Raw genomic sequence first — 14,614 nt, forward strand, 5'->3', positions numbered from 1 at the left:
TGACAAAGAAAGATCTGATTGAGAACTTGATAGGTAAGACAAAACTTCAAGGATGAGCCCATTGCTAATAAAAGAAGAAGGAAGAGAATGGGAAGGCTGTCTAGGTGGAACAAGGCAAAGAGGAGAAGAACATACAGGGTATGCACACAGATCTTTTGAGTGACAAGGTATTCTGGTATGGGAGTGGCTTAGGGAAATGGGAGAGATCAACATAAATAAAGGGCAAGAAATTTGAATTGCAAACTAAGGGGCTTATATTTTGTTTTGAAGGCAACTGGAAGCTAGAGGCATTTCTTCTGAGTTTTAAAAAGATTTTACTATATTTCTTCTGCATTTTAATATCATAGATGTGAACAGTAAGCTTAGAAGGAGGAGTCAGGAAAAGCAGTAGGTGCACTGATATAACCAGATAATGGCCTTAAATAGAGCCATGATATTGGACATGGAAAGACATTGGTAATGAAAAAGTTTCTGAAGGGAGATTGAGCAGCCCTTAGGTTACAGCAGGAAGAGGTCAGAGAGAGAAAATGAACAGATGAACCTCAAGTTTACAGTTGTGGAGCTCCAAGGATGGTAATAAAATAAACAGAATTGGAGAATTTGAGAGAAGCAGGTAGTTTAAGGTGTGAATTGATTCGTTAATTATGTATGCATGTATAGCCATTTGAAGCTTGGAAAACAAATCAAGCTTTGTCTTTTACTCCATCAAGTCAATAAGCTCTTTCTTTTTTTTTTAATTTTTTATTCTGTTATGTTAGTCACCATACAGTATATCCTTAGTTTTTGATGTAGTGTTCCATGAGTCATTGTTTGCATATAACACCCAGTGCTCCATGTAATACATGCCCTTCTTAATACCCATCACCAGCCAATCCCCCACACCCCTCCCCTCTGAAGCCGTCAGTTTGTTTCCCAGAGTCCATAGTGTCTCGTGGTTCAGTCCCCCTTCTGTTTACCCCCCCTTCCTTCTTCCCTTCTTTCTCCTACCAATCTCCCTGCTATTCCTTATGTTCCACAAATGAGTGAAGCCATATGATAATTGTCTTTCTCTGCTTGACTTACTTCACTTAGCATAATCTCCTCCAGTCCCATCCATGTTGCTGCAAATGTTGGGTAATTGTTCTTTTTGATGGCTGAGTAATATTCCATTGTATATATGGACCACCTCTTCTTAATCCAGTCATCTGTTGAGGGGCATCTCGGCTCCTTCCACAATTTAGCTATTGTGGACAATGCTGCTATGAACATTGGGGTGCATAAGGCCCTTCTCTTCACTACGTCTGTATCTTTGGGGTCAATACCCAGTAGTGCAATTGCTGGGTCATAGGGTAGCTCTATTATTAACTTTTTGAGGGGCATCCACACTGTTTTCCAAAGTGGCTGTACCAACTTGCATTCCCACCAACAGTGTAAGAGGGTTCCCCTTTCTCCACATCCTCTCCAACATTTGTTGTTTCCTGCCTTGTCAATTTTTGCCATCTAACTGGCATTAGGTGGTATCTCAATGTGGTTTTGATTTGAATCTCCCCGATGGCTAATGATTTTGAACATTTTTTCATGTGTCTGTTAGCCATTTGTATGTCTTCATTGGAAAAGTGTTCATATCTTCTGCACATTTTTTGATTTGATTATTTGTTTCTCGTGTATTGAGTTTGAAAAGCTCTTAACTAGTAACAAAGACAACTCAATTCCTCATGAGTTTAGTTACATTTTGTAGTAGAAAACCACTCTAACACCTATTCCCACATATATTTGTCCTATTACCTTTATACTGGCATGCTTGATTTATGCTCCTGTGTATTTTAAGTTCTGATCTCATGAAAAGCAATGAGAAATTACATATATCATCAATAAGTAGCTTCATCCCCTGGTGTTGTCTTTCTTAGTATATAAAGTGCATCAGCTAAGAGATCTGTCATTGCCAAAGCAAACTTGCCTCCAAAATTCGGAACAGAGATTTATTTCTGGAAGCTTACAACGATGCTAAGGAGAATTCTGAATTTCAGCACTGTCCACTTGCTTTTGACAATTTAAAAACAAGAAAGTAGGAGTCATTGAGCAAATTAAATTGACTTGAATTCAACTAAGATACTAGTGAATGAGATTCCATGAAATGCACATAGATGCTAAGGGAAAAAGAGGAAATGTTGTGATCATTGCTAGCATATGTAAATTTATGGCTTAACTATAATTTTAGTTGTAGTCAGTTCTTTTAAAATTTTCCTCCTATTATTAAAGATGCTAGAAAATAAAAACAAAACAAAAATGAGTGTGAGATTCAACTTCCAGTTTTCATTTCTAAGTGTTTAGTATAAGCACTAAAATAGAGTGAAGAGCTTTTCATTCTGAGAAAAAGAAGGAAAAAAGAGGAGGCTCAAGGGTGCTTTAATCATCCATGGGAAGGGAGTCATGATGTGCAGCCTTAGCTTCTTCTCTCTGTGGTCTTTCTCCAAGGGCACCAGCCCTACAGGCTACCCAGCTAGGATAACATACATGTGTATGAACCCACTACAGTGCCCAGCATGGAGTGCTCCCACCGTTTTCTTGGATACACCTTAGATATTATATATATACATATATATATATATATATATATATATATATATATACACATATATATATATATAAAACACAGTCTTCACATTTTAAGATGTTGAGTTTGCAAAGGCTCAACATTGACTAAAATGTGTTCATAATACACAAAAGCACTTTTAATGTAATATCAATAATATTCGTCTCATAATTATGCAGTACTTTTTACTAAATGAAACACACGTATATTACCTAATTTAGTTTAGTACTTATAAACAATACATAATAATTCTTTGTAATGCCTTATATAATTAAACTTTTTCTTTGTTTTTAGACCCTGAATAGTGAAGATTAATATCGAAACCCACAGTTTTTTGAATGGGATACTTTCTGTCTTATGGATCAATTAAAACAAATACAGGGGAAGGTTAAGAAACCAATGCAGAGGGCACCTGGGTGACTCAGTTGGTTAAGTGTCTACCTTTGGCTCAGGTCATGATCCCAGGGTCCTTGGATTGAGGCCCACCTCAGGCTCCCTGCTTAGTTGCATTTTAACTCTGAGTAAAGTGTGTAGCCTTCAAACTCAAGAGCACACATAAGTTTCCATAAAACATAGGCATGAAGGAAAAGAAGCCCTAGACCTTTCTAAGAATTAAACTGAGGGCATATTTTCTGTCAAAATCTAACAAAATGATTATAATGTTTTGTCCAATTAATTCACTGAGAAATTTAAAATTTCAAATGGTACATGACTTACTATGTATTACTCATGATGGAAAATAACATTTCTATTAATTTTTGCTGAGTTCATAAAAAATACCACATTACTTTTCAGAAAGAAGGAGAGGAAAGTAAAAAAAGAAAGAAAATCTGTGAATGGCTCCACTTACCAGGCCTATGAAGATGCAGAAAAGTTGAACTACATCAGTGTAGGCCACTGAGTAGAGACCACCCACAAGCGTGTACAGAGTGACGATCAGTGCAGAGACGATGACAGAAACTTGCACGTTGACGTTAATGATTACGCTGATGGTGGCTCCTGAAGAAAGCAGACAGGAGAATGCTGTGATCAGGTACTCAAATGGATTCCACTTTCTGTTCAAGGATATATTGAATGATCAGTGACAGCAGGTATTTCCCCATGTCATGTGAAATGTATTATACAGTAACAGTTAATGTAAGTTTTCATACAAAAATCTTAAAATCTCTGTAACTTGTGTATATATATATACATATATACTTATGTATATAAATACATATATGTACTTATGTATATAAATACACATATGTTTAAAAATATTCTTTCTTTGTGAAATTGGTGCTTTGGTAACTTGTTTATGTGGTACACCCAAAATTCATGACATGACTTCAGAATTTCAAGAAATATACTAAATTTAATACTACTATAAAAACTTGCAATAATTTTACTAGCTATGTGCAATATATTAACTCATCTTTGAGGTAAGATCAATCATTCATTTTCTATTTTGCATTAACTCTGACCCCTGCTAGCTTTTTAAATTTATTTTTATTTTTCTTTATTTTTGTTCTTTTAAAGATTTATTTATTTTTGAGAGAGAGAACTAGAGAGAGAGGAAGCAGCGGAAGGAGCAGAAGGAGAGACTATCCAAGCAGACTCCCACTGAGTATAGAGCCCAACTCGAGCTTGGTCTCGTGACCCATGAGATCAGGACCTGAGCCGAAACCAAGAGTCAGACACTTAACTGGATGAATCACCCAGGTGCCTCCTAGTTAGCTTTTTACATTTTTATTATTTATTTATTTATTAATAATAATTTTTTATTATATTAGTCACCATACAATATATCCTTAGTTTTTGATGTAGTGTTCCATGATTCATTGTTTGCATATAACACCCTGTGCACCATGCATTACATGCCCTCCTTAATACCCATCACCAGTCTATCCCATTCCCCCACCCCCTCCCCTCTGAAGCCGTCAGTTTGTTTCCCAGAGTCCATAATCTCTCATGGTTCATTCCCCCTTCTGTTTACCCCCTTCATTCGTCCCTTCCTTCTCCTACCAATCTTCCTGCTTTTTCTTATGTTCCATAAATGAGTGAAACCATATGATAATTGTCTTTCTCTGCTTGACTTATTTCACTTAGCATAATCTCTTCCAGTCCCATCCATGTTGCTGCAAATGTTGGGTAATCGTTCTTTCTGATGGCTAATATTCCATTGTACATATGGACCACATCTTCTTAATCCAGTCATCTGTTGAAGGGCATCTTGGCTCCTTCCACAATTTAGCTATTGTGAACAATGCTGCTATGAACATTGGGGGGCATATGGCCCTTCTCTTCAATACATCTGTATCTTTGGGGTTAATACCCAGTAGTGTAATTGCTGGATTATAGGGTAGCTCTACTTTTAACTTTTTGAGGGACTTCCACACTGTTTTCCAAAGTGGCTGTACCAACTTGCATTCCCACCAACAGTGTAAGAGGGATCCCCTTTCTCCACATCCTCTCCAACATTTGTTATTACCTTATTTTTAAATGACAGATGGTATAAGGTACCAAGATTTAAGTCAATTTTGTAGAAGAACATGATAAAATTGGTAAATTTTATTCCAGTCCCACTGCTAGGACACCACTTTGTTGAAGGGCCTTAGATTTCAACATAATCTTTTTAAGTAATTTTCAATATCAGAGTTTTAAACCTGCCTTAGAAATAAAATTTGTATTTTTCTTATGTTATTAGTTTATTATGTTTGTTGTTATCTATATTTCTAATGAGAATATTAGGGAATGAACAATTGGACCACTATGGTTCTTGGATTTCCAATTCAGAATTCACTTGCTGCTTTACAAACCCTTTCCCCATTGTTCTCAAAAGTTATATATTTTATATTGTTAAACACAGCAATTATAAGAATGTTAATATACATGGAACAAATCTGTGATTTTTTATATCATTAATTGCAATCTTATGTTCTGCTACCACTCCTCAATTGCATGCTAACAGTGTATGCAACCTATCAGAGATGAAAATCCATTTTCTGAAGGAGCAACATAAAATATTTTGATCTAATATAACAATAGAAAATATTTTTCGAGATTTTTTTCCTTAGTGCTTTGGATTTGGTAACAAAATTATTTTATTGAGTGAAGCCAAAATAATAAAATGAAAAGTCTGGTAAGGAATTGGAGGATGAAGACAAGGGAAGGCAGTCAATTATTACAATTATTTATAAGTGACTTTGGGTAATTGACTGAGTTATTGTTGTATAGATATTTAACAAGTTTTTTTTTCTGTAATTATTTACTTCATATTGAAACTTTAGTAGCAATTCCTTGCCATTCTTCTTTTGGTCTGGTTTTCTACTTTAACAATGACATTTCTAAGTCATATATTATGAATTATGAAAAGTACAACTATTACCCTGTCTCTTTGGGCTGCTGTTTAATTTTCTACCCATTAGTGAAAATTTTATTAATTCGACACCTCCAAAAATAGGGAGGGAGACTGTATGCTTAGAAGAAAGATCACTGGGCTAGGATTCTAAAAATTTGGATACTGGTAAATACTACCATTTGGTTGCAACTCAGTGGTTTTAAAGAAGTCACCCACTTCTCTATCATTACTAAGATTGGGATGAATTTTTTTTGTAAAATATTTTCTAAATAATTCCATCATTTGTAGTGAGCAAAATAAGTTATACTTCCAGATCTGCTATGAAATATAACTTCATTCATGCAGCCATAAAAATAAACAAACTATAAAGAAAGTTATAAAAATTCACTGAATTTGAGTTGTGAGAAGTGTAAACATACATTTAAAAAAATTATTTATTTATTTATTTATTTATTTATTTATTTATTTATTTATTATTTAGAGTGCATGAGTTGGGAGAGGGGTGGAAGGAGAGGGAGAGAGATATCCTAAGCAGACCCTGTGCTCAGTGTGGAGACTGATGGAGGGCTTGATCCCATGTCCCCGAGATCATGAACTGAGCCAAAATCAAGAGTCGGATACTTAACTGACTGAGCCACACAGGCACCTGTAACTATGTATTTCTTTTTTAAAAATGCTTGTAAAGGATGTTGTCCATTTATGTCAAGAAGACAGTGTAAAATTCTCCTAAGATTCAGTGGTGAATTAAGCATATTCACAGCAGGGTGGTAATAGATCTTATATTTGTCTATTCTTATGCATTCCGAAGTATTTCTAACAAACAGTAATTTTGAATTATGTTCAACTATTATTTTTGAAGAAAATGTGTTAATTTAAAAATGCACCTTCTCTTTGCCAGAGCATATATTTCAAGCAATAGCAGCGATGTTTTTATACATGTTGCTTGATATGTGTGTGCATCTATGTAGAGAGGGATATATATATATATATATCTCAACATATTTTACATATATATTGTCACACACACAGACATAGTCACATACACACATACAAAAATAACTAATTGCAGCAATGTTTGGAGTTTAGTTCAAGTTTATATTTCCAAGATACTTTAGAAATATTAGTTGGGACACCTGTGTGGCTCAGTTGGTTGAGTGTCTGTCTGACTCTCGATTTCAGCTCAGACCATGATCTCAGGTTTGTGAGATCGAGCCCCATGTCAGGATCTGCGCTCAGAGGAGAGTATGCTTCTCTCTCTCTCTGCCTCTCCCCCTGCTCGTGCTCTTTCTCTCTCTAAAATAAATAAACCTTTTTACAAAAGAGAAATATTAGTTTATTAATTCAATTCTCCCTTTAGGGCTCTGTTACGTAAATTGATCTTTATTCCATGAGAGTGAACATTTTGTATTCCATTAGCTATTCAGCCCACTCCTTTTTTAATATCTCAGTGGGCCACTTGTTCTTAAAATCAACATTTTCTAGTGAGTGTTGAAACCAATGACAAAAAACTACCCATTGCTTCTTGGCTAATGAGAGCAAGATGGGAAGGGAGGTATATTTTTACACATAATTTCATCAAGTGTAAGTGTAGGGGTAATTGTGGAGTATTATTATATTGTACCAAGAAAGTGCAACATTTTCCACTGAGTTATACAGTATTTTATAGTTATCAAACTCTCTTCTTTTCTACATCAAATCATCCCTTCATTTTACAGTTGGAGACTAAGAAGGTAAGATTATATAGGAGTTTAAAAAAGAAAGTGAAAGGTAACATAAACTAATATCTGCTATTACAGAGGTCAGATCTGATGATAATACCAAAGCCAGAAGTTTGTGGTCTGGAATATATAGAGTAGAAGGACATTCGTCTTATCTCACTTTTGTTTGACCACTTGGGGTCTAGCTGTACCCTGAAGCCTTTTATCTTCATTTGTAAGAAGAGATGGAGAGAAACCTATATAGATGCCTGGATGTCAAACACAGACATAGTTCACTGAGGAAGGTTGTAGAACTTCCAACACTGTTGATCTTCAAGAAGGACCTCAACACTCAGTGAAATGGCTTATATTTCCCCTTGATCAAAAACCAGGTTATTAAGCCTGACTGAAGATCTCCCACCACCCCACTGAAGTCTCTCGTTTTCTAAAGCTTACAAGTGTGCTGAGAATCAGTGAGCCCAGGATAGGTTGTCCTTAGCATTTATTGGAGTATAAGTTCATTTTCTAGATCCCTAAACATGTCTACGACCCAGTACCTGAGGGTTACTTTGAGAAAAGATGTGATGTTGTTTTTCTTCTCTTCTGAAGAAAGTAGAGATGATTCACTCACTCATTCATTCGTGATAAGATCACGACTATTAACAAGGCACAAGTTCTGCCTTCAAGAAATTTATAATCCCTTTTGTGAGGTTGGATTTGGGCGTGATATAGATAAACAGGCATATAATCATACAAAGTGACAAGTCCAATGAAAACAAAATTCCAGGTGCCTAAGGAGGCCACAGGAAAGGCATCCAGCAAGGTCAGGGTTACTGCTCCGAGTAAGTGACATCTAAGAGAAGACTGAAGGATATTTCCTGGTTAGCTAGGCAGATGTGCAAAAGGGTGTGTGTGTGGGCGGGGGCTGAGTCCAAAGTAGAGGACACCTGGGCTTTCACAGTGTTAGAGGCCAGAGAGAAGGTGATGTCTAGAGTTCTGGAAAAGGAAGGAGGAGGGGGATAATGAGAGGAATCATAATCTAAGCCATAAAAAGCTTTATTCACTCACTTAAAAGTTTGGAAAGGAACAGTAAAGGGACATGATCAGATTTGCATTTTAGAAGGATGAGTCTGTACTATGTGTAGACTGGAGGAGGAGCGCTGAACAATAAGCAGGGAGATAGTTGCATTCATGCAGGCAGGGAGGCTGTGGGTGGCCTGGTCTGTGGCTTAAGGGAGTAAAGTTGGGTATGTGATGTTCCGTTAACCAGAGAGAGGCAGAGGTCCTTACCTAAGGCAGAGAAAATGGCTGCAGCCCAAAACATTTCTCCCATTAGCGCAGGAATAAATAGGAGCCCACCCATGCGTTTTCCATAGATCTGCTGAAATGGGTCTAACATGGTCACATATCCCTTGGAACGCATAGGCTTTGCAAAGAACAAACCACCTAAAATAAATTAAACAAGTGTTTATGAGAAAATAAAAAATTCATAATATAATAGTCTTTGCCAACTTTTACTATGCTATAATTTCTCAAGGGAAAATTTTTTTAGAACACTGGTATGTGTGGAAGAACCAGTCTGAAATATACTGTGAGTACAAAACCAAGACATATGTAACAACCAAACGTGAATTTCTTAATACATTTGTCACTGGACGGTATATCCAAAGCATGTGGATTGAAAAACATGGACCAGTGTGGCGCTCACTAAAATGCCTTTGTATCACCGAGCATAGCATTCAGACACTGATTAAGCACAAGATCCAATAAATGCAAAAGTGCAAAAAAAAATTAGGAACTCTATTATGTAATATTCTTGACCTTTTCTCAGTTTGATTTACAAAAAGAAATTCAGGTACATTTCAAGTTGATTCCCTGTTAATGATACCTCTATACTATTTTTTATTTCACTTAGCATAATCTCCTCCAGTGTTTTTGAAAGAAAAAAAATCACTATTCTCTTGCTATAGATCAAGGAATTTTTAAAAAACATACTCCACAATCAAGGGATCAAATAATCTTAAGCATTAGTGTTACCGATTTCTGGTAACATCTACTTGAGAGATTTCTGGTAACATTTTTTCCCCCACAATAGTTATTCACAGTTTGACTCGTTATTTCACTTGTTATTTGTACTCCTCTTCTTTATGCTTGGCTGAGTGGGTCACTAAGGTTTAAACTTTCACTTACCTAAAATCAGACTAAGAGAATATCCAATTGGTGCCTGAGCCCAAGCTAGACCATAATCTGGTACATACACTGCTTCAGCTGTCCCGTTGATGTAACCTCCTCCGACCCAGGTGGCTGAAATAGAACGAACAGTGAGGGAAAGACGCCATCATACTGAACATACGCTAGACCTGTTCAGTTTAACACAGTGGCCATTAGCCTCCTGTGACTACTGAGCACCCAAAATATGGCTAGTCTGGTTTGAACGTTCTGAGTGTAAAACACACATTGGATTTCAAAGACCGAGTTTGCAAAAGTAAATGTAAGCTGTTGCAATAATTTTTTTGTGTTAATTACCTGATGGAATGAAAACATTTTCAATGTATTGAGTTAAATATTCTATTATTTATATTTATTCCCCTATTTTTTCATGTTCTTTAAAGTGGTTTGTACAAAATTTAACATTCCCTTTATGGCTCACACCATGTTTCTCTTGGACGGTGTTGCCCTGGGTGTTTTCTGAGTCCATTTAGTTATCAATACTTTCAAACAATATTATTATATACCGAAGTCTGACATTATATACAAAATATTATATGACTATTTCTATTCTCAATAATAGTACTCCCCCCCCCAGCCTCCCTAACGTGAGGTCAGTTTTAATTGTATTGATCTTCTCACTCTGATCACAATTATCTTCCTGGGGGGGGGTAGGGGGTCGGAGAGGGGAGTGCATGCATATGCAGTTGTGGATGTATGTGCTTTTTAAAAATTTTTATTTTTATTAATAGGGTCACTTCTTAAACACCCTGGGTACATAGGATTTTGGCAGATCTGTTCTCCATCATAACATTTTGCTTACTTTCTTAAATTGTTAAAGGAGAGATGACGCTTTTACTCCAAGGCATCCTAAAGTGAGATTAAGCTATCATTTCCCTCCCTCTTCCCAAGTACCCAACATACACTTAGGCACAGAAATAGCATTTAGAATTTGAAATGTTGACTGCATACCCACTTGCATTCTTTGTTTTAATCTGGATCTTTTAGTAAGATATTTGATATTTCATGGAGAATAATAAGAAATATTATCTTCTTCAGGTGTTATTTAATAGAATATCTGTAGCATGATAGCTGAAGGAGGAGGTCAAGGAACCAAAGTAAACACAGGTTGGTTAAACAAGATTGGGCCAAAAAAGGATCTATAAACTTTACCATTTTCTGTGAGAAGGTAATGTCACATTTGATTACTGCTGAAAAGCTAAAGGTAATGGAACACTGAAATCTTCATAGTTTATATCCTTTAAGAGTGTTGCCAAAATATTTAAAAGAATCCCTTGTAGAATTTGTGTGAAATTACGAGGAACATAGGTTGGCTTACCAGATATGAGTCTGAATTCTAGGCTATATCATCCAATTGGGAATAAAATTTGACTCTGAAAAGTTATCTGAATTCTCAAAGAATGTAAGTAAAATAAATAATACGTATATGAAACTATCAGGTGTCTCTATTATGTTCATGCCAAAATTTATCTGGCTTTTGATCCAAATACAAAGCAAAGAAGAGAATGTTGTGAAGTTAGTATTATTGTTTAAAGGCTAATATGAAAGGACCTTCCAGCAAAGGAATTTTAAGCACATTTAAATGGAAAATTCATATACAAAATCCTGAAGTGGACAAATATGCACTTAACAGCCACTCTCATCTGTTTGGAAGCTTTTACATGGGTGTTAACAAATAACAGATGCTATTGTTCTTCTCATTCTGAGCCTTCCTGAAAATTTAAACAGGGTTTCCCTGGGTAGAAGGCATGAACAGACATGTCTCCACAGAAGACATACAAATGGCCAACAGACACATGAAAAAATGCTCAACATCACTTGGCATCAGGGGAACACAAATTAAAACCACAATGAGATACCACCTCACACCAGTCAGAATGGCTCAAATTAACAAGTCAGGAAAGGACAGATGTTGGTGAGGATGCAAGAGAAAGGGGAACCATCCTACACTGGTGGTGGGAATGCAAGCTCTTGCAGCCACTCTGGAAAACAGTATAGAGGTTCCTCAAAAAGTTGAAAATAGAGCTACCCTATGATGCAGCAATTGCATTATTGGGTATTTACTCCAAAGATACAGATGAAGTGATCTGAAGGGGCACCTGCACCCCAATGTTTATAGCAGCAATGTCCACAAGAGCCAAACTATGGAAAGAGCCCAGATATCCATCAACAGACAAATATAAAGAAGATGTGGTATTCATACACAATGGAATATTATACAGCTGTCAAAAATTGAAATCTTGCCACTTGGAATGATGTGGATGGAACTAGAGGGGATTATGCTAAGCAAAATAAGTCAATCAGAGAAAGACAATTATCATATGATCTCACTGGTATGTGGAATTGAAGAAACAAGGCAGAAGATCATAGTGGAAGAGAGGAGAAAATGAAACAAGATGAAACCAGAGAGGGAGACAAACCATAAGAAACTCTTAATCATAGGAAATAAACTGAGGGTCACTGGAGGGGAGGTGGGTGGGGGATGGAGTAACTGGGTGATGGACAATTAAGGAGGGCATGTGATGTAATGAGCACTGGGTGTTATGTAAGATTGATGAATCACAGACCTGTACCTCTGAAATACATTATATGTTAATTAAGAAAATAAAAATAAAAATAAACAGGGTTTCCCCCCTCCACTGGGTTCCTAACTGGGACTTGAAGAAATGATTCTCACAGCTGCAGAATCAGACCAGATTCTCCTGCTAGGCTACTGGAAGTGCTAACAACACACCAGCAATGTTTTATTGCATAAATAGTCCTATGAGCACAAAGCTTTTTAGTGATCATTTTTCATTGTGTAGGTGTCCTCTCCTTTGTCCAAAACAAACTTGGTGATTGAATGATTATCAACTTATTACAGAAGTGAAGACTTGGTTACTTATCATGTTGAAGTCCTCCCATTTTTACCAGTCTCACCCCTTTTATGCTAGAATTTGCTCTGCATGTCTGTATATTTCATGTCAGATTCACCAGTGAGAAGAAGAATTCTTTCAAATTATACGGATTTTTCGTTTTTAAGCTTTATTCTTTATCAAATATATACAATCAATGAATCTGACAAGGTTTAGATATTATGTTTCAGATTTTAAGTGAATTATGATATTGACCAAGGTTCTTTTCAGTTCTGAAAGACTGAAAAAAAATCTTTAAAATATGAGCTAGACCATGACCCTTCATATGAAATACCATGATTTAAATTTTTCTGTATACTTAATAAACTATTGTATTGAAAAAATCATTCTAGATGACAAATGAACAAAATCTGGGATATCTTTATGAACACAATAGATAAAATGTTAAACTACAGTAATAGAACATTATAATAATGAACAAAATTTACAATGAACAAAGACTTTGATATAGAGCAGCTCATTTATTCTTTTCAACAGTTTTTTAGTGAGATCAACTTTCATTGTTTTATTTTGCTTTTCTTCTCATTTTCTTTGTACTGGAAAAACCTGAATGAAATATAATCACAATGTTTTAATTCACTTCAGATGCCAATATCGCATCTGGATCTTTAGGGTAAAGAAGAAATGTTTGTAGTATAATAAACAATGAAAATGAAGATGTAAAGTTGTGTATGGAGTCCATCAAGAGGTGGATAATAAGAGAAACAACATCTGAAAATGTATACCAACATTTCAGTAAACGTATATGCAGATGGTAGGCTTATGGATGATTCTGTGTATTAGATATCACAGAAAATAATTTGCATGATACAAGTTACTCTATATATGAGTGTATGTAGAAAAACTGAGAAACAGAGGGTAAAAAAAGGACCTCTTTACAAACGATGTGCCTTTATAAAGAAAGGAAGTGAAAGGGGAGTAAACAGAAGAGGAAATGAACAAACTGAGGGCTTCAGAGGGGAGGGGGTGGGGGATTGGGATAGGCCGGTAATGGGTATTAGGGAGGGCACATATTGCATGGAGCGCTGGGTGTTATATGCAAATAATGAATCATGAAACACTACATCATCAAAAACTAAGGATGTACCGTATGGTGACTAACATAACATAATAAAAATTAATTAAAAAGAAAGGAAGTGAATTCAGCTGGAGGCCTGCATGCTGTGGAATGTGCAGGGGCCTCAGGGCGTGGCTGCCAGAAGACCTGGCTTTGGTGCTGACTCTGGTCCTTGTTAACCACATACTCTATGTCCTTACTTCATCCCAGAGCCCTTTCACAATGGTCAAATAAAAAGAGCTTCATGAAGATGATATGAAACCATAGGCAGTTGACAAAGAGTTAAAGAACATACAATGTGCATATCTGAAAAATAAAACCTATAGTCCATAAACTATTCTAGAATATTATAGGTTTCAGATGGCCAGCAGGGATGTAGTCTTCACAGACTGCTTTGGTAAACCATTTCATTTAAAGATGAATCATTTTTAAGTAGCACATCAGGACTGAAATTGGGCATCATTTGGCTATGATTTCTGATGGGATATTTTCCATTGAGCTCTCAGAGTTCAAGTTAGTGTGGATCATATTACTAATGTTTAAAAACCTAGTAAGAATCAGAAGTGAAATGTGTGTTGTTAGTGAATATGTATCAAATAATATTAAAGACACAATTTTAAATTGTTGATTTCATAAATATTTTCTACAACGAAGAAGAATATAAAAGAGAAACACGTCACCACTTAAACAGAACCACCTCAGGGCAACAGACCCTCAGAGCCTGGAGGTGGTTTGAATGGGAGAGGGCTGCGTCGCTGGCTGAGGCATTCCTGTTAGGGCACACCCTAGCTTTTCCCCTTTTAT

At 36.1% G+C, this 14,614-nt stretch overlaps 1 protein-coding gene across 1 annotated transcript in view; it reads right to left on the reverse strand.

Annotated features, from left to right (window-relative positions):
- SLC5A7 (solute carrier family 5 member 7) overlaps positions 1-14,614 on the reverse strand; it is a 30,739-nt gene that overhangs the window by 13,440 nt on the left and 2,685 nt on the right. The window contains exons 3-5 of the mRNA XM_045771775.2: positions 9,800-9,913; positions 8,900-9,055; positions 3,423-3,571 (exon numbers count right to left, since the gene is read on the reverse strand). Of these exons, the coding sequence (XP_045627731.1) occupies positions 3,423-3,571; positions 8,900-9,055; positions 9,800-9,913 (419 nt within the window). The remainder of the gene's footprint in view (positions 1-3,422; positions 3,572-8,899; positions 9,056-9,799; positions 9,914-14,614) is intronic.

This window comes from Ursus americanus, chromosome 7 (assembly GCF_024610735.1).
Source record: "Ursus americanus isolate L20-20 chromosome 7, mUrsAme1.1.p, whole genome shotgun sequence".
In the NCBI taxonomy this organism is placed as follows: Eukaryota; Metazoa; Chordata; class Mammalia; order Carnivora; family Ursidae; genus Ursus; species Ursus americanus.